At 42.3% G+C, this 21,566-nt stretch overlaps 1 protein-coding gene across 11 annotated transcripts in view; it reads right to left on the bottom strand.

Annotated features, from left to right (window-relative positions):
• Positions 1-21,566, bottom strand: part of IKZF1 (IKAROS family zinc finger 1) — a 71,381-nt gene that overhangs the window by 30,384 nt on the left and 19,431 nt on the right. For all 11 annotated transcript variants that reach the window (XM_074874904.1, XM_074874922.1, XM_074874899.1 and 8 more), the window contains exon 3: positions 18,711-18,830. In XM_074874904.1, coding sequence (XP_074731005.1) covers positions 18,711-18,830 — 120 coding nt within the window. The remainder of the gene's footprint in view (positions 1-18,710; positions 18,831-21,566) is intronic.

Below are 21,566 nucleotides of genomic sequence, written 5' to 3'. Positions count from 1 at the left end.
ACCACAGCATCCCACAGACTGCAAGCAACTGTGTGGCAGTGGAGTGCAGTTCTGAAGTATTTAAATGTTTTGGGAGCTCATGTCCTTGACTTTTAGCGGTATTCAGATTTTTAAGACAACCTGAGCTTCTCATGGGGGGTGGAGAAATAGCAAACACACATTGAGAATGCTGTTGAACTTGAGTCCAATCGCAGCCATATCTGAGAAACATCACAGCTTCCCCCTTGTCCAGCTTAACAGGAAACCTCTATCTACTGTTCCTCTAACTCCTTCCACAAACACACAGAGCAGTCTGGACATATTACCCATTTCCTCCCAACCCACAGTTGTTTATCTCCTTAGCATCTGTCATGGCCTAGAAGTTTGAAGCAAGTCCTACATCAGTTGCTATGATGTAAATTTAAATCAACTGAGTTGAAAGGCTTCTAGGAGAACGCAGACAAAAAGAAAAGAGGGAGAGGAGAGGAGAGGAGAGGAGAGGAGAGGGGAGGGGAGGGGAGGGGAGGGGAGGGGAGGGGAGGGGAGGGGAGGGGAGGGGAGGGGAGGGGAGGGGAGGGGAGGGGAGGGGAGGGGAGAGGAGAGGAGAGGAGAGGAGAGGAGAGGAGAGGAGAGGAGAGGAGAGGAGAGGAGAGGAGAGGAGAGGAGAGGAGAGGAGAGGAGAGGAGAGGAGAGGAGAGGAGAGGAGAGGAGAGGAGAGGAGAGGAGAGGAGAGGAGAGGAGAGGAGAGGAGAGGAGAGGAGAGGAGAGGAGAGGAGAGGAGAGGAGAGGAGAGGAGAGGGGAGAGGAGGAGAGGGGAGAGGAGGAGAGGGGAGAGGAGAGAGAGAGGGGGAGGCAGAGGGAGAGGGGGAGGCAGAGGGAGAGGGGGAGGCAGAGGGAGAGGGAGAGGAGAGAGAGGGAGCTCTAATTAATGGGTGCCCTAGGAAGGAGTTGGAGCAAAGCCTGTGGGAGTGAGTTTCCACAGCTGCCTGATATCTCAAGAAAGCTACAGCACCTCCTCATTTTCATCCACAGCATCTTTCAAAGGTTTACTTTACACACAGACACAGGCACTAAGAATAATTTTTCTTTTGAGGTTTTATTGTTTTTTCTTTTTTTGTTGTTGAAAGGGCAATGCTATGAGCTGTGCATAATACAGGCCTAGAGGTCTGCTCAGCTTTCATGTCTCTACGGGCAAGTTCAGAAACACATCAGGGCTATGTCTTCTCTGTGACAGCAGTATTATGGGAGACCCTTAGACTGGCACAGACTACAATCACTCCTTTGCATTCAAAGACACAGTGATGATTCAGATTGGGATTATTTTAAACTATGTGGAAAGCCATTATCCCAAATTCCCAAGCTGGAAACCTTGTGACTTTCTGTCATTTCTCTTCCCTATTTATAAATCTCTCGCTTCTTTCCCTCAGCCCCCCACTCCTGCCTCTCCACCCTGACCTGCTTCTGTGCACTCCCGGAGGTGAAACCAAGGAGCTGCAGTTGTGACACTGCAGTTTGTGTGTCATACTGTAACTGGGTTTCCACATCCTCCTCACTCTGTTGTAAAAGCGCTTGAAGAGGAAGAAGGGCAAATAATGAAATATAGGAAAGCAGGAAAAGAGGAAGCAGCCGAGAGACAGCAGCCCAACTGAAATGCTAAGAATTATGGAGAAGTGACAGAAAGGGAAGCACAGACCAGGAATTATACTTGGTGGCTTAGCAGAAAAATTTTTTAAAACAAACAAAAAATATATAGGCTTAACCTTTTCTGCCTCTGCAGCAATCTTTCAGATTACTATTCCTCTCCAACTTTTGCCCACTTAACCTGTATTCCCCTCCCCACCTACTTTAACACAGTTACCAAACTGTGCTGCTCTGTGTGCGGCTGGACTTCACCAAACCTGATCCAACCACCAACCCCCTCCTTATCTTCATATCAACCAAGTGTAGGTACTCCTCAAATCACTCTCAGAAAGAAAAAGGGGAAATCAAACATGAAGAAAAGGCCTCAAAATGCCTAGCCTCAGGGTGCGAAGGCTCGATTAGGCAATGGTCTTATTTGCTGAAGGCAGCCACGGAGGACAGGGTGATGGAAGAGTACAGAAGGAAATTGGCTAAAGCAGAGTAGGGATTGCCTAACTGGGCAATCCTGCCTGGCTGCCAGCGGATGGAGCAGACGGCTTAGGAAGTCCTTCCACTGAGATCATATACCATTCTGTCCCACTCATTCAGAACGAAACTTGGCTGAAGCAGAAAGCGTTTGAAATTCACATGAAGATTTTTCTCTTCTCCATTTGCAGGCAAAAGAGATACAAAGGAGAACATTAACCTCTTTAAGAACAGAGTAGAACCCAGCTTTTACACTCTCCCACTTCTCAGGGACTTTTCAGCAAGAATTTGTCTGAAAAGGGGCTGAGTAGAAAGTAAAAACTTGAGAAATGACCCTCTATAAATATCACAACACTAGTAGTTATGCACCCCTTTTGAGTCAAGCTCCAGTCTTTATCTTATCCGGTGGCTAACTGAATTTTGTAGTTTCTCAGGAAGACAGTGGTGAAATCCTGCATGTAAATGAAGACAGGAGTCTTACACAAAGGTGTACTGTGGTATAATTATTTGTTCATCACTACATGAAAGCTACCCTGTTGGAAGAGCTCATTCAAAACCATTTGTGACTATTCCCCCAAAAGGGAGGCTGTCAGGAGGCGATAAGAAATTGGTATTAGTGAGGCTTCACTTTCTTTGAAACACTCTTGCACAGAGAATATCAACAGGCTCAGCTATTTTCCCTACCATTTATCTGTGAATTAGGAAATATCTTCTGGGCCACTCGATCAGTGTCTAGTTCTTCAGCTAAAGTTAATGTATTTTGGGACATGTGGGACAGAGAGATGACTTTACCTGTATAGGAAGGAGCTAGCAGTTTCCTCTTGCGAATGGCAACAGCCCCTCAGACGTTATGACTGTTGGAGACCTGCACTGCATGTCCCATCCTGCAGCTCTGACTGCTCTTACACTTCCCTACAGATTCAGCACCGATACCTCTAGTTCACAGTGGCATAGTTTATTTTTCTAGGGATGGCAGGGTGACCAAGCTGTGTAATATCCATGTACATGTATGTGAGAGGGACTATGACCACTGTGAAGGTTTTGCGTAGCTTGTCATGTCCTCCCTATTACAGAGAAAGGCTGGTGTATCTTTTATGTTTGAGGGGCATGACCTGCCTTCTTCTGGCTTTACTGGTTCTGGTCTAGTTTAAACTTCAGTGGAGCCCCTCTTGATTTAATTCAGCATTTCCAAAGACAAAAATCAGTCATGCAGCTGTTAAAGAAGCAACGCTATGTCAAGTCAAACAAGTATTGTAAGAGAGAACTTAGCTATGGATGTTCTCCACAGAAAATGGACAGAATTTTTCTATTTGATTTTGTATGAGAATTGTCAAGCAAAAGAGGCAGAAATATGATCATTTTCCTGTCAAGCCTGTCATAATGTTACTTACTGTTAAACCAGGACAGCTGGAAACAGCTAAGCATTGGCGTCTACTGCAATCCTAGACATAAGGAAGGGCATGAGTAGTTTGCTTGGTTAAAGGAGCAATACCACAGGGGAATTTTTATGCTGATGTAAACTTGGAAAAAAGAGAACATTGAATAACAATAGAAATGGGCAATACTTGGTCCAGAACTATTCTCAGTTTCTCACCAATTATAAATAGTAATCTTTTAATAATTCTCTTCCTCACAAAGAGTAGCCTTCTGCTTCAGCCTATAGAGAATTCGATAACAAGCAAATTTTATGGCCTCAAAGAGGGACAGGGCACTGGATGCAGACTGAGGAAATCTAGGTTTAATTCCTAGCTTGGCCACAGACTTCCTGTGTGGCCATGGGAAAGGCACTTAATCCATCATGTGCCCTTACTTCCCTATCTGCACATTTTTCAATTCTTTTTTTAATGGGAATAAGACTTTTTTTTTTTTTTTTTTTTTTTTTTAAATGGGGAAACTCAAAAACTGTGGTGCTGTCCAGAGTGATTCCTACATCTGGGTACCTGTCTCTCAAGTTTCCTAACACACGAAGCTAAAATCTGGCCATGCACTGGCCACCCTCCTGGCATGCGTCCCACAGAAGATGACTAGGGACCATGGGGCAGGCAGCATTTCTAGCTTGAGAGGCTGCATCACTTACGTATTTGTGAAAATGCCACCCATAATCTCTGATGTGTCTCACAGAATTACACAAAGGTAGAATTATTGTCCAGCCTAATAAACCTTAGTTACACCCATAAAATACTGGATATCAAGTGCTTGGAGCCCTCAGTCAGTTCTCTCTTGTCTGGGAATGCTCAAGGATTGCTCAAAGTAGGCTTTTTCTTTTTCAGACTAATGATGCAGAAGCAGGAAAGGAATCATATTTTTCCTCAGCTAGACTTTTCCCATGCTACCACTGTGTTCTAAGAGAGAGATATAAAAATCCCAAAGGCAACTACCTCAAGAAAAAAAATGTAAGTTTTTTAAAAACTTTTAAAAACCAGTTTTTAATTTCCTGCCACATTGCAGCCAGCATGGTAGAAGTTATCAGTGGTCTGAGAAAGGAAGCATGAGAGGGGCTCAGCCTGTACCTTTTTTGTAGGAAATGACTAAATACTGAAAACTGTGTCATCTCCAGTTCAGCTTCATAGTGCTTCTCATATATGTTCAGTTATGAGGTGTGAAATCTCACTCCAAACCAAATTGCTAGAGTATTTTTTTTTTTTTTGTAATGCAAAAGATCTTCAGAAACATGTCAGCAAAAAGAAAAGCCTGGACAAGAGGATGGATTTGACCCCCTGAAATTTGGGCTTATATCTCAACTTTATCCTCAGCTGCCTGCCCTCCCAGGACCAGCCTCACTTAAGGCTCTGTGATGCCGGCACCAGGCTGTAATTCCACTCATTGCACTGGCACAACCCGGGACTCCTGTCTGTACAAATCAGGCATGGAGCTGGAAATCAGCCCTCCCTGTTTCCCAAAAGTACAAGCAATATAGTGAATTGCTCCTCTGTACTAAGATCTAGACTAATTAGAAGTCAGGAAATTATTTCCTGATTCCCAAAATGATCTAATAATTTGCTGCCAATATTTATTTTATTCCCTCATGTACCATCACCAAATCCTTCATTCATTTATGTTTACCTGTTTTATATTTTTCATTCTCACTTTTCAAGCTAAAGAGACACATTGTTTAAAACAAAGCTGAGTACTTTGAACCAAACCAATCCCACTGCACCCTGGAAGAACACACGACTATTTTGCTGCAGCTATTAGAAAACCACATTTGCTCTCTGATCTCCAGAATACTATTTATGGTTTAGATTCCACAGCACGACTGATTACATCTCGTTGTTCCCTACCTCACACTTACCTCGAATAGGACTTGTAAGGCTTAATTAATCAATCATGTATATATAGTCTTAATTAGATTGTAAACTCTTTGGGGAGTGCTGCTGGTGTTTGTGCGTTGTCTAGAGCAACACAGCTCTGTTTCTTTTCCAGGAACCTTGTGCCACAACACAAATTCATAGATAAAAACAACAAAATAATTGGAGAGAAAGGGCAGTAGAAACACCCAAAGCTTAATTCAATCCCCTTCCCAGTCTTACATAAACAGCAAGAGCTAATATGGACAGAGGACACACAATTATATGCAACAAGAACAAGATCTGTGCCATGAAAGCTGGTGCCAGGCATTCAGAGAGCGATCAAAACTTGGCCTCCCGTAAGGGCTGATGATCTGTTCAGATGATCAGCGTTGGCACTTCCCGCCCTCTCAGCATTTATGGAATATTTAAAAGTGTGTAGCAGGCAAAGTTTCTCTTAAACTTCCTCTCTGCTCCTAGTTGCATGTCCTAGACAGTGTAAGTGCCTTTAACTTGAAGGAATCCTTTAGTAATTTTTCAAAGCATCTACCCAGTTTATGTTTCAAGCGCTTTTCAAATATTGCAAAGGAACAGACATTGAGTTTTTACCAAACATGAAGGATTCTAAGCATCGAAACACCCTAATGTGTGTCCCAATGTGCTACTAGACATTAGGAAGCCTTATTCTTTCCCATGAACTACCAGGTTGCAACTCCTTGCTGCTACCAAGACAGAGGGAGTGCATCAGTACTACTCAATCCAGGATGCATAATGCACCTAAATTTCATACTAACACCCAGACAGTGTGGCTGGACTAAGAGTAAGGCAAACAGAAATTGAGAAAAATCTTCCCTATCAAAATGCAAAGCAGCTCTACAGAAGTTGCTATTTCTTATTAGCGAAGGTAAACTTTGATATCTGTGCTGTGGCTGTGCTGCACTGTGGAGTCTAGTGTGAGGTCAAGAAAGGAAATGAAATCCTGCTAACTCCACCACCCAGGAACACATACATCCGGAAACAGTTTGGGCTATTGGGTTATACAGGCTGAACTAGGTCATGGTCAGGCAAGTTTCTCAGAGGCTGCAGCAAGTGTGCAGACTTGGTCTTCTGAAAATTAACCTTTATCTGGTAAACTTGTCAGCAATCAGAGACAAAAATATGGGGTGATGAATGATGCACTGTTCATTTGGAGGAGAACAACTCAGGGAAAGTTGCTTCTGCTTTGTCTAACACAAAAAGACAAAACCGTGTTGGCTGAATATTTCTGAGCACATAAGGCACTCAAATCCCAGTGATCCTGGTATCCTGCTGGCAGGCCTTTGGACTCTTGGAAACTGTTAGACATCACGATTGTCACCTGCATCAGAGCAGTGCCAAGAGCTCTCCTTGCCTCCAGGACAAATGAAGCACAGCTCATCCACAGCTTCAAATCCCTTTACATCAAAGTCACCATGGAGTCCCAGCAAAGCCTGTGGCTCACACCTTCGGGGTAACATGCTTCTCAAGAGAACGTTAAAAGTTTCATTTTCTGTTGTCATCTATTTTATCGAATGAAAGTGTAGCGGCTGTTAGTAGTGCAGGACCGTGGCATGCTGCAGCAAACCTTCCCAGCAAGTCTTGTGAAATTTGTTTCTGCTGATGCAAATGTGCTATTTGCTAGAGCTCGCCATTGCTATCTGATGAACTCCTATCCTATGCCTGAACGTGAAAAACACAACCCGCAGCCCAGAACGTGTGGATCACTGTGTTCTCAGGAAGTATGCAACTAATATAACTATTTGTGCTCTGTCTCACTGAAGGTAAAAAAGAGGGGTGAAAAAAACCACCACTGCACATCAAACACCAGTCCTCACACAGAAAAGCCAGGGACTGCATTCTGCTCAACTAGTCTGGCCTTTGTGAGGGGTTATATTTTGCACTTGGTTGTAGCACCCTGAGACATGCAGAAGAAGATTCCCTGAATATCAGTGTCACATTCTGGGACGGGAGAGCAGAAGAGTCCATCACTACATCTGTTACAGTGGATCTTTTAATCGTGCTTTTGTATTCATTAGCTCAGTTAGCTACTGAAACATCTCTAAGAAAGTTATCAAGTTAGGCATGCATCAGATTTTAGTGGAAAGCTGTATCTCAAATGAGAGATACAAGATATTAAATCTGCATTTTCCATTAGATTATTTCAATACGTCAGCCATCTATCCCTGTGCTGTCCATTAGATTATTTCAATACGTCAGCCATCTATCCCTGTGCTGTGAGGACTAGATGTCCCCCAAAGCTTCACTGTGCAATCCTATATTTGATATAGGGCTGTAAAAGAATCTTCTGGAAAAAACATTTCATCAGTGTATCCCCTCACTCCCTCAGTCTCCATTACAGACCTTACCTGAATAACACTAAGAAAGTAAGTGAATAAAGCATCCAAATGCGGGAAGGAGAAGCACTTATGAACTGCGGGGGAGGATCCCGAGAGCCCATGTACCCCTTCACTGTTGAGCCAGCAGTGGCAGCCAGGAAAGCTTCTCTAGGGCATTGCCTCAGGCAAGGAATGCCAGAAGGAAGGATTGAGAGGAGGTGGGTGTGTCTCTCTCCCCAGCTCCCCCATCTTCATGAACTCCTTGGTGGTTCTTCTAGTACCATGACCTCATCTGCCTTCACAGCTGCCTCGGCCCAGCACAACTCTACACAGAATGCAAAAGCCACAACTGGTACAAGCAGGTCTTCCTCAGCTGCTGCCCACTTCCCAAATGGAATTTACACTTAGGTTTCTTATAGGGATACAGACAAATTAGCAGGAACTAACTTTTTCCTCTTTTAGGTTTGAAAAAGTATATTTTTATGACATGCATTTATTTTGCAGTCTTTTCTTTCCCTATTAAAAAGAATGAAAAGCTCAGCTTTCATGGTAAATGCTGTTCTGCATACATGTGCTGGTTTTAGTCTTTTACATAGACATACACACAGAGGAATTTGATTTTGCAGACTGACAGATATCTCTTTGTATGTACGCATGTGTATGTGTGTGCATTTACACACGTAAAAGAGAGAACATGGAATAAATGGCTCCTGTTGGCTGGAAAATACATTGCCATTTCAACTTCAAAGGGAGTATTAAAGACAAGAAATGAATCACAAAAAGTTTGAGAAATGAAAAATATTTTTGCACTTAACACCAAGGGCTAAATTGTCCACTGTATAAATCAGTCTCTTTCACGGCACACAGGAAAGAGCTTATTAGCAATGGTTATACTGTATAGCTAATGTACAGACTCATTAATGTGTAATTACAGAATAAACAATACCAGACTTCTCTAGTCTGTTTTGCAAGGAGAAAAAAATTTCCACTTAACACCACAATAAGCCCATGATAGGATACTAGTTTTACTAGGCTCTACTAGCAATGTGGTGGTAAGATTAAACAAATGTGTTGCTACACCAGAGGTAATGCCTCATTACCATTATTCCTTCCTCATCTTTTACATGTGTTGGGCTCCAAAGCCACTGAAGTCTTTTGCTACCACAATTATAATTTCTCATTTTTATTTCTACTTGCCATTATGTGGACAAATGGGCAGGAAGCTCAACCCCTCCCCAGAAAAGCCTAGTTCCCATTTGACTTCCAGATAAATTGTTGTAGGTCCACATCTGCAGTGGACAAAGTCCCAGTGACCACGCTGGGCTTCCCCAACTCCCCTCCAATGTCCAGTGACAGGAGTTGCCAGTTACAAAATGATTCAGATTCTGGGAGGAAAAAGGACGAACCCTGACTCAGAAAGGAAACCCATGCCATGTCAGTGCAGAAGGGGTGTTCTCACCTCTTTGCTCATGGCTTCAGCCTGGAGAAACCAGAGGGGGTGCTCTGCTTACGAGAGACAGAGATATTCACAGCCCAAATTGTGAATACATCCAGCTGAGGGACGGGTAGGGATGGATCACAGACAATTCGACACTTCGCTCAGCCACATAGGTGCTTCTTTCCCTTTGCAAATCTGGGCACAAAAACCAAGCAGTGGGTCTCAGTCCACCCCACAATAAGGTGAATAAATTTTTCATAGTGAATTCTATATGTGCATGTGTTGTTCTTCCCTGAAAATAAATTCTCACATGGAAAGACCCGGAAAGATATCTCTGAAACCCTGATGTAGCATGAGGGATGCAGAAACAGCAGTGTTCCCTAGCTGGCAGTCGCCATTTCAGTGCTAATGAAACCATCCCACTTCAACACCAACCACTGCCACCACTTCCGAGCATTGCAACACATATTCACAGCAGGAAAAAACAGGCTCAAGAACTCACTCCATATAATGCTGAGGTGCACAGTACTGTGAATAAGGGACTAATCTCCCTCCAAAAAACCCCTAAGTTGTCATTAAAAATCAGAACGCAAAGTTCTTAACTTAGACAAAAACCAAAACACAAAAACCACCAAAGATTCGGGAAGTTCAAATCCATAGCGGGGATGTTGGCTGATCACAGCTTCTTACAAATACAGGATGCTTTTAAATGATGAAATATGGAGAATGAATATTTCCTCTTCTAATAATTGCAACACAAGCTGAAAGTGTCACCAACTTTAGTCAAAACCCACCTTTCCATTGCAGTAAACATTTCTGTTACGTTACTTAATCAGCAGGGAGGGCAAAATCATGTGCAGATACTCTCTGTTATATGAAAGAATTATCAATTCCTTTTAAAGCTCCCTTTTTTTTTTTTTTTTTTTAAAGGAGGAGTCATGGAGCAGGCAAGTTCTTACATTGTTCCATAAAATAATCTAGAAGTTACTGAAAACTCTGGTAAGAGCCACTTCCTCAGAAGTAACATTTCCAGGGTAAAAGCAACTGGCTTGTGTGAAAGTTCTCCTTACTCTTCAGTCTCTTCTCTTTTTTTTTTTTTTTTTTTTCTCTGTACACTCTGAATATGTGGCTTGGAAGAGTGGAAGTCAATTCATTCTGTCACATTTCTCCACTTTTGCTATATTTATTACACTTCTCAAATGAGATAATTTCAGACTACCTTTTGGGGAGGAGAAATGGGGGAAATGGAAGGTGGAAACTGAAGAGCAAAACATGGACCTTAACTTTTTTTTTTTTTGGATCAGCCTCTTTTTGGTTGGAAATTGAGAGTAATTCTGTATTTGCTCTGCATTACTAATTCTCTGCAAACCTTCAATGGGGTTCTTAATCCCATTTTTAGGTATGGATTTTGGCATGTTAGGGTTGAAATCTTATTTACATCAGAGGGGTAGGAGTTACTCACTTGCAAAAATCCCATTTGGTGCCTGTGGTTTTACTATGGCTGATGGTGGAACAGTAGACTAGATACCTTCTTGGGATCTCTTATGCCTACAATTTAGGCCCCTAAAATGTTTTGGGGAAACTGCAATAGATGCAAGAACTAGGCACTATTCCTAACTTAAAAAAGTATAAAAACCAAATAAAGAGAAGCACATACTAAATGGGTTACTTTACTACGAATTACATTCCCTGCATGTGCACCTTTACAACACAGAATTCACTTACTGGGGAGGGAGCAGCAGAAAGTGTCTCACATTGCAGGCTGCAGGTCTAACCCACTTTTGGGCTGCTGCTCTGCTGGCTCACTTGTTCAGGGAGGCAGCTAGATGAGGCAGGAGGGAGTTTCCAACAAGCTGTCTCTGGAGGCCAAAATCCTGGGGTGCTGACCAATCCACCTTCACAAGTTAACAGCTTGTTGTGGTCACACTTCTTCACCATAAGTGACACGCTGTGAGGGTAAGTCCATACAGGCTGCTATGATGTACCTAACTACCTGGGGCAAAGCTTTTTCCAGGGGCACCTGGGGCAAAGATTTTTCCAGAGAGACCATCTTCTGAGGCTTCAAGAGAACTTGTATAGTGAGCTCAGTGAGAAAGGTTCAGAGACAAATCTCTGTCCTGCTGCGATGAGTGATGTTTGCTCCTGGCTTTAGGACTACAGCTCCAAAAAAGGAGCTCCCTCCATCCCCAAGCCTTTACCATAAAGGGCTTGTTCTACGCTGGGGCAACCTGTGGTGCCACGTAAATCCTTCCCTGTAAATTTCTTATGTGGGGATGCAGCCACAGTAATGCTGTGTTTGCACATTTTGCTGTGGGACAGAGCCCAGGGAGCTCACATCCAAGGGGAGAGCAATACGGCAGGTCCTCTGCAGCCAGAAACTGTCTCCTCCCAGGGAGGCACCGCAGCAGGAGCTGAAATTACAGAAACGGGAGGAGAGGCTGAACAAAATCAAAACAGCAGCTTGTTCCAAAAAAGGTGCCTCTGTAAAGGCAGGTGGTCCCTATACCATGCCTCAGTCCAGTGGTTAAGCTTTTCAGTCAGGGTCCACTCCCGAAGAGCACTCAGGTTGAACAAGAACTTGTTCAAGGGATAAAGCAACAAAGAGCAAGCAAGCAATAATACAGAATAGTGGGATGGTTGGTGTTGGAGGCTTCAGATGCATAGTCATTCCCTTAAAATAACCTGAGGTTTAGCAAGCTGCAGTTATAGAGGTCGTCCCCAACTTAAAATAAGTCCCCCTTCCAGCCAGAGCCCTGTATTTCTGAGTTGTGCTGCAGCCACGGCTGAGATCCTGCTAGATAATTTTAACTCCCAAGCTAGAATGGGGCTTATCTCTGAGGCACATCTCTTCTGCTCAGATAAAGACAACTTCCTCTAACTGCAGATTAGATCAGCAGGTTCAGTATCCGTACCTAAAAGTCACACAGCTAAACACACTGCATCTCTCCAGTTCAAACAACGCTTGTCGCTTTCTCACCACTGTAGAAACAAAACTTGCACAGTTCCCAAGCTTTCCCTGTCTTTTGCACTGATGTTCCCCTCTGAAAACATAGCAGTACCCAGCAGACACTGATAAAATAGTCCACAGCTCCACAAGTTACACAGTTCTGCAGAAATAAGGGAAAAAAACCATAGCTTCACCAGCCACTACAACATCATGTTGCCATACAGTGGCAACTGAAACCATACTTCTACCAAATGGGCCAGGAATAAAAAAAGTCCTTGCAAAACTAAATAGAAATCACTAGAAAAATACAACTCTCTCTTAGGATCAATTCTGTTGCCAAGGATTTGATTTTATCGTGTGCTCCGGTTGCATCAGAGGACAAATTTTTACGTGCCTGCGTACCCAGTGGCTCTGCCCTGGCTTTGCACGGGCTGCGTTAAGTGCACTAATACAGCACAGCCTACGCTGGAGCTGCGGCGGCTCTCCTTTCCAGACTGGCTCACTCTCCCTTTGAGAAACTACTTTCAAGTTTGTTTTGAAAATGTTTAAAAATGTAAGCATTTTTAAATTTGATAAAGTAATTTGCCTTCAGTAAGAGGTCTGTTTTCCACTGGCCTTGTGAAAATTCATGCACATTTTGCTAAGTCCTGGCAGTGTGGCTAATTCCTCAGCTTCCCAACACCCGGATACCTGGGTCTTCTGCACCTCACTCTAGCACACTGTTTCACACTATGCACATGCAAAACATACCTTTGAAGGCTGGTATAAACTGTATATCCTATACAGCATATGTAAGTGCATTCATGAATTTTGTAACATGCCTTCTCACACTAAACCACCCCCCATCCTCCTCCATACAAATTCCAAGAAGAGTTTTGCATACAAAATGAAAATAATCCTGACAAAAAATACCTTCTGTGTTCCCCTTAAAAACAGGTAAGTCATACCGGCAGGGTCTCCAAGCATGCAATACCAGTCCATACTGGGGACTGGTACTTTGGGGCTAGAAATAGGGGCTTTGGATCAAACAAGAGGGGAGATTCCCAACTTCCCTATTTTTAAAAATTTGTAAAATATTTTAGTTACAAGTTTTTCAATTCCTTCAGAAGCCTCCTCAGTTGGACTTTCAAGCCCCGTTTCATTGTGGAGGGTTAAAGACAATTCTTAAAGCTCCCCAAATCATCTTGAAACAAATTTTCTTTCTGCTCTCGGAGCCAGTCGGGCTACATCAGGTGAGACAGCAATTATCAGCAATTATTTACAAAGACTCATCTACTCCTATGTGCTTTCATACCTTTGAGCAGCACAGATGTCCATCTGAAACCTGAGCAAGTAAACCACATTACACAGCCCTCCAGGTTCCTTTAGAATGATTACGCATCCACACGCACACATAGCACACGTGAGTTTTATTACCAATATACAACACACTGCCTTCATAGTCACTGAACTCCTACAGGAGTAGCGTGCAAAGATGTTTAGCTCTGGCAGTCTTTTTCCTCAGCCCCTTTCCCTGCCCTACAGAAATGTCAGGGCAGCAGCGAGCTGGACCTGCCTCAAGCAACACGACCGATTTTGCAAGCTGGGGTGGGGCACTTCCCCTTTTGGCTTTTCTCCCTTCTCCCCTCCGTCTGCAGCCTTTCTACACTTTTACTCTGCCTCCACCCAGCTATGTGTGAGTTGCAGCAGATTTATGTAATGGCGAGCTGTTGTGGTTGGCCTGGTGGCCCCTTAGCAATGCTTGTGTCCGTGCTCTCAAATGGTTGAGCTCCTTTTAAGGAAATAAAGCACTGAAGCAGCTCAGAGTGAGGACACTTGCCTGCACCAGTAACCAGCTACTCGTGAAGGTTACCACTTCTGAATGCCCATGGCCAGGAAACAAGACCCCAGGATGTGAAGGCAGTACCAGCTTCCCAGTGATGCCAGGCACCATGGCTCTGCAGCTACACAGGCTTTTGCTTCAGTAACTGGGTTGTGGGAGGGAGGTAACTTGACACTTCCCACTGGAGGAGAAAAATGTCAAAAAGCTCTTTCCTTTTAACATCTCTTCCCATTCTAGTGTCCTTTATTTTAAACAAATAGAGAGTTTCTAACTTCATATAAATCTCATCTGTCTTCTACTGGTGTCTAGGATCACCTTTACTTGTTACTTTGGATATCTTCTGTCAGTTATCCAACAGTTTCAACCCAATTTTGTGAGATGGGTTCTCCCCACCTCTTCCTCTCAGAAAGAAGAGTATCTGTACACATTATATATTCCAGATCCAGACTGTAATCTGTGACTATGGTGGTGATCACTTTTTTCAGTGAGAAACCCTTGACTTCTGTGTTGGAAGTCTAAGTGGTCATCTTCAGCATCAGATAGCTGCCTGTGCAGAAATGGTGAGCCCACAGCCTCTTTCAGAGGCCAGTAACACTGTGAAATGGCTTTTTGTTTTTTACCCATTGATGGCCAGCTATGGTATGGGCAGTTATGGATAAAGGAAGGTACTGCTTGCCCTTCTAGGCAAATGCTACCACTACAGCAAATGTCTTTTTCTGCATGAAATAGGGTATGACCTACAGCTCACTGAGTCATTAGCCTCCCACACATGGCTTGAATTAGGATACAGTCCCAGGGCAGAAAGAGCCCTAAACTACAACCATCTACCACACACAGGATGCTGAGTACTGATTATCCACAAAAGGTGCACGCAACATTTAACCCGAATCTTGAACAGAGACAGTAAGAATCAGCAGAAGATATTTTGAATCAGGTCCGATGTTATAGGTTAGCACAGGAAATAGGGCTGCCTGTCCAAAATAGGCTGCAAAGCACTAATTCTTAACAAATGGAATTTCAGTGGGATGTGTATTTCTAAATAATTTAGATAAAAGGATATTCAGGAGAGATGGTAAAACAGAGTCTCTAGTGCCTTAAAGAGCTGTGAAAATCTAGCTCTTTGCTTGTCTGAAAACGTTCCCTGTGTGTCTGGAAAAACTAAATATAGAGCAGGTGGGTAAGAAGAGTAAGAAAAAATAAACTAATTAACAAGCTATAGGTGCCAGATCAGCCTGAGAAGGAAATATGGGGTGGAAAAGAGGACAAGGAAGCAGGAAGGTCTAGGGGACAGAGCAACAGCAGTGAAGTTTGCAGGAGGAAGCTGCTCAAGACATAGTGGCATTCTGGGAGTTACAACATTAAAAACATAGCAAGGTCATCAAGGAAATGAAGAGACATAGCAGTGACCAGAACACGTTTTTTTAATATCTTTCTGCTTTGCTGTGCTGCTTGGGGTTATTACTAGAAACTGTTGATGACTTTACTTCCACAAATGACCTTTTCACACCCACTTACTGTTTTTGCATTGGTCAGAAGCAACACATGTCTAGGGTGCCTCTGCCTGGGGACACAAGTCAAAGCACAGATTTCATGAACGTCTGGACATCTCTCATGAAATTTGTACCCTCTCTAGCCATTTTAAGTGAGATACTCAAAATCTGAAGGCAGCCAGTAAAATCTGGCAAGTGAATTGAGTACTTTAGCTTCAGAAGTCTACACCTTCATTCTCAGAGCAGGAGAGATGTTTCAAATGGTTCTCTACCAGTTCCATAGCACCACATTCAAATTTCAGTTTAGCGTCAGAAGAAGCAAGAAAGGAGATTTTTGAAAACACGCAGAGGAGTTAGAGCCTATCTTTCTTTTCTAAAAATAGCTTATTTCCCCTCATCTTTGACCTTTAAAATGCTAAATTGATGAAAGAGTTAATTAAACTTTTGACTCCAGGGTTAAAGGTTTCACGAAGTGTTAGTACAAATCTGAGTAAGCAAACGGTCATTTGATCATTTCTATCTCACAGGCTGATTAAAATTCACAACAGATTTCTCACCTAATTTTAGTAAGATGAGGTAAATACTCTTTTCATTTAACAAACCTGCAATTTCCATTGTTACCTCTATAACATTACATGTACAAAACAGTCCTCCAGAGCCTAGTGGCCCTATTCCATAAATGTCTGACTCAAATTACCCTTCCTCAGTGCATGTCACATGGACAGCTGATCTTTCAGGGCATTAGAGATTAAGTGGAATGCACTGTAAATCATATGTTGAAATACAGCAAAATGCATAGGGGATTCCCTTTTGATGAAGGAAGCAGATGGGACATTAGGAAAGTCATACAGAGAAAAATTGTTGCGTAGTCATATCTGCTCATGTGCATCACCTGTCAGTTATCATAGGCCTCAGTCTATCTCCTAGCTACAAGATATACATAATATCAGTGGGTCTTCACAATACACTCCCACCTATTGTTCTTCAAACAACTTTTTTAGATCATCCTTTTCTACTTAAGTTTGGTGATAAACAGAGATGAGAAACATATCTTAGGACTTGGAGATGACAGCATTGCACTGAATACCAAGGCTGTCTACACTGCCATGCCACTGCCTACGTAGAAAGACAGTCCCCTTCATCCCCAATACATCTATGAGATCATGTAGGCCAAACACCACTCCTAAGGCATCAGTTTATCCCTAACAGATTTTCTTTTGATTATGATCCACAATGTGCGTAGCAATCATATGGCTCCTGATATATCTGGGGCATGTGTGCAGACTGTTTTTGTAAAAAAGAAGAATTAATTTTTTTCAGTATACTGTTTTTAAAAAACTTAGTTTGGGGCTAGAAAAAGAAGCAGTAGAAGAGGTAAAAGTGTATGCAGCTTTACAAAAAAGATAGACATTGCAAGCACTGGAGTTGATAACTACAGTTAAGATCATCCATAAAACAGAGTACTGTGAATTGTCTTTGTTTCTGTTGACTATGGTAAATGTCTCACTACAAGATGTGACCCTTCACAACCAAAGAGCTATGTGTAGAGAAAGTGGCTGTAGAGGAAATGTTGAAGTCAGGACATGGAAAAATCTAGTTTATTGCTGAGTGCACAAAGTACAACTAATAACAGATGGAACTTACCATATTTAGGACACCAAATATAACATTTTCTCCTTCTTTTATTACAGTAACTTCTAATATGTATTTATATTGATATATAATTGAACTGTTGGGAGAATCATTACAGCATCAGCAAATATAAATTTCATCTTTGCTGGCTCTGTATGATATTTGTGAGGTGAAGTAAATTCAATGCAATCAAAAACCCTGTTTGTTTCTTTGGGTTTGAACAAGGGATTTTTAAAAAATTATTATTTTTTAAATCAATGCTTAAATATTTTGTAGGGTTTAGTTACTGTGGGAGAAAGGAGGCTTAACTCATTTTACTGAGTTGATACACAAGCAGAAAAGGCAAGATTTTGTCCAAAGAGTTTTGGACTGAGAAGCAAAGCACTAGGTAAGTGATCATATTATTAAAAAGTATTTTTAAGAAAAGTAATTTGTTCATAAGGTATGTCAATATACATGTAGGAGCTGAACTTTACGCTCACATTTTTGGTAAGAGAGGATCAAGTGGTAAATGGAATGAAGATAAGTAAGAAGCTGCATTCTCTAGTAGCTAGTGCTGGAGTTTGGGAGTTCCTAATGCTGCCACCATCCTGCTGTATTACCTTGACTTAGTTATTTTGCCTTCTGTGCCTCCCTTTCCACCTATCATCCTTTACTGCACTTCCTTAGATAATAAACATTTAAAGGCACTTGCAATCTTTCTGTAAACTGTCTTCTACCCTGACTCTCATTCTGATAATGGGAATGTAAAGATGATGAGCAATACTTTTATTTGTGGATAAACAAACATATTTTGATAGTCACTCCTCTCCTGAAATATTTTTATCATATAGGGCACTGATTACAGCATTCTGGGAGTCATTGTCTTCTCTTTGCTTTTTTTTTTTTGCTTTTTTGTTTTTTTCCTAATAGTAAACAAGCATTGTGCTCAAGTGATATAATCTAGTCTGTTTTAGTGGACTACATGTGAGCTGATGCAGCAGCATTGCTAGTCCTTGGTGTGGAGTCCAAGATCCAAGAATAAACATTTTGCAAAATCATCTCTGGCCAATAGTTTATTTTAATCCAACAGACTTTATCAATTGTGGACTTCTACCTAGAAGAATAAAATTCAAGTGTTTTCTAAAGTTCTCCCAGTTAAAAAAAATCAAGGGTAAATGAAGATCAGATATTGGAATCTGAAACATATGAATACTATGTGTGTTCTAATATGACATTTCTAGAGAAATCTGAATAGCAGATAACATTCAAAATAGCATTCAAATTAATTAAAAAAAATACCTGACAGTTTACTGAATTTTTATCAATTCTGAGTTCAGATAATTTTGACCTGGAACAACATATTTAATTCCATTTCCTATGCAGAACGAAAACCATCTTTCCTGGGGAGAATATCATGCAATGTTATGCTTTAGAAATAAGATAAATGGTAGGATCTTTATAAATTCTCTGTGAATGAAAAGGCTTGCTGTCCCTCAAAATGCCTTTTCTAAAGAGAAGGTTGCACAAAACCCACTAAGCACCTGAGTAATCCCGTGCAGAACAAGATGAAAAGACACAGGACCTGCGTGTATACCAGCTTGCTAAGTAGTACTTCAACATCACTGGCATATTATATACTAATATTTCTTATCAGAGTGGACTAGTCATCTTACCCAAGACTCTCTCATTCTTAGCACTCTGTTGGCCTCCAGTACTAGTTGAAAGGTCCTCTGGTACAGGCATAGGTTCATCTGCATCATCTGGGACATCACTAATTGGAGGACTTTCCTTTCCTAGTAGTGAAGAAAGTAGCATCAGTTAGTCATCAGAGTACCTCATTTTCAAATAATACCGTAAGAGGAACCACAAACCAAGTAAAACTTAACAAGAAAGTTACACACTACAAAAAGCATGACATTGTTAGGACCAAACCCTGCTGTCCTGCAGAGAAAGCTTCTTTTGAATACAGGGGGATTATATTTGTGAAAAGAATACATGGCCAGTATCTCTTCAAAATTTACTGGTCTGGATACAGAGTTATCAGTCTTACCATTTTGGATATTTGTAACACACATGGATATTTTTCAGCTGATATGCTCAGAAGATCCAGTTTAGACAACACAGAGGGACAGATTACAAAAGTTATCAAATGGTCATCTTTTGTAAAAACACTTCTTTCTTCCACAAATGCTCCTTGAGAGCACATCCAGATTTGCTTCAGTGACATAGTGAAGTCTATCCCACAAGTATTCTGGGGCTCTAACAGAACTACCCCAAAAATAAAATTTTATCTCCAACTAAAAATTCCACTTCATTTTCAGCAAGCTTCACTAATACCCACAGATCAAGCTTTGGCTGGTCCTTGTGCCTACAAGTAATTAAGTGCTGTAGCTCCTGGGACTTCCTAAAACGTACAATTAGCAGAGGTCAGTCAAAACATGACTTCAAGGGTTTTATGGTCTCTCATTTGTAAAGAGGAAATGAACCTCAGTATCTTGTGTACACAAGGTTTTGCAGAAGAACACAGTCTGGTGCTTTAACGTGTTATAGGTATTATGGAACTCTTTTAGTGCTGAATGTAATACAATAAGGACAATAACTCTCTTGCTAATTATTGCACTTCCAGAAATGGTGAGGTTTCTTGGTTTAGCTCTCAGTCACAGCATATATGTCCTACCCACATTACTACCCCTGTCTTGAAGAGCTTCTTTTAAAATGACTTCACACATTTATAACAAAAGCATGCCTTGGAATCAACTACCAAAAGAATCACAGAATCACAGAATCATCTAGGTCGGAAAGGACCTTGAAGATCACCTAGTCCAACCGTTTACCTAGCACTGACAGATCCCAACTACACCATATCCCCAAGCGCCATGTCAACCCGCCTCTTGAACACCTCCAGGGATGGGGACTCCACCACCTCCCTGGGCAGCCCATTCCAACGCCTAACAACCCCTTCTGTAAAGAAATACTTCCTAATATCTAGTCTAAACCTTCCCTGGCACAACTTGAGGCCATTCCCTCTTGTCCTATCACTTATTACTTGGTTAAAGAGACTCATCCCCAGCTCTCTGCAACCTCCTTTCAGGTAGCTGTAGAGGGCGATGAGGTCTCCCCTCAGCCTCCTCTTCTCCAGACTAAACAACCCCAGTTCCCTCAGCCGCTCCTCGTACCACATGTGCTCCAGACCCTTCACCAGCTTCGTTGCCCTTCTCTGGACACGCTCGAATAATTCAATGTCCTTTTTGTAGTGAGGGGCCCAAAACTGAACACAGTAATCGAGGTGTGGCCTCACCAGTGCCGAGTACAGGGGTAAGATCACTTCCCTGTCCCTGCTGGCCACGCTACTTCTGACACAAGCCAGGATGTTGTTGGCCTTCTTGGCCACCTGGGCACACTGCTGGCTCATGTTCAGCCGGCTGTCAGTCAACACCCCCAGGTCCCTCTCTGACTGGCAGCTCTCCAGCCACTGCTCCCCAAGCCTGTAGCACTGCTGCGGGTTGTTGTGGCCCAAGTGCAGCACCCGGCATTTGGTCTTATTGAAACTCCTACAGTTGGACTTAGCCCATCGCTCCAGCCTGTCCAGATCTCTCTGCAGAGCCTCCCTACCCTCGAGCCGATCAACACTCCCACCCAACTTGGTGTCATCTGCAAACCTACTGAGGGTGCACTCAATCCCCTCATCTAGATCATCAATAAAGATGTTAAACAGGAGAGGCCCCAATTATCTGAGTAGTTTCATCAACTATTACTAAAAGGCTGGTCTTTGCACTAATAGCAAAGACTGGGATAGGCCCAGAGCAGGATTTGAACTCAGTAATGTTCACATAAGACCTTTGTCTCCAAAATGGAGATGTTACCAATTTACACTGATGCAATCTAATAGACATCCTGTGGCAATCAGCACACCAGTAAGGGCAGTAATTTCATGGCACAAAGGCCTAGCAAATTAGTGTTTTTTTTCTAATGAGAATTCCCTCATTAACACAAAAACATTCATTAATTCTAAAATCACTTCTCAGAAAAGGAAATATTAAACCAAATGTAGCTTACTTAAGTGACACCAGTCTGGTGATGGCAGTTATGGATTTGACCTGAAAGAAGAAAACCGTTTTCTCCCAACCTGCTGGATGGAGCAAAGCATCGTGCTTTCCAATCTATACTGATCATGACAGGGGGTGAAAATGACAGGTAGTTTTAAGTCGTCTTCTGAATTAGCTGATTTGGGTTGTTTGCACAAATGTAGGTTTAAATGAACGAAATGATTGGGTGACTGCATTTCTTAATGTTGCATTTATCAGATTGTGGAATAATCTCTGAGCAGGAGTGGTGGGAGCGGCATCAGGTGAACCATCTAAAACTGCAGCCAGAGGACTCGAAGGTAATGAAGGAACAGTCTTGCACTGGCAGACGTACTGACTACATGACTTCATAAGGTCCCCTCCTCCTCCAGCTTCCACAGGGTATTCTTAAATGGGCAAAATCACATCACTGGAAGCAAGTGCAAGAGCGAAGGTGGATTGCGT

The sequence above is a fragment of the Strix uralensis genome, chromosome 1 (assembly GCF_047716275.1).
Source record: "Strix uralensis isolate ZFMK-TIS-50842 chromosome 1, bStrUra1, whole genome shotgun sequence".
Lineage (NCBI taxonomy): Eukaryota > Metazoa > Chordata > Aves > Strigiformes > Strigidae > Strix > Strix uralensis.
The sequence above is the reverse complement of the archived record's forward strand: the minus strand, read 5'-3'. Positions and strand labels throughout refer to the sequence as shown.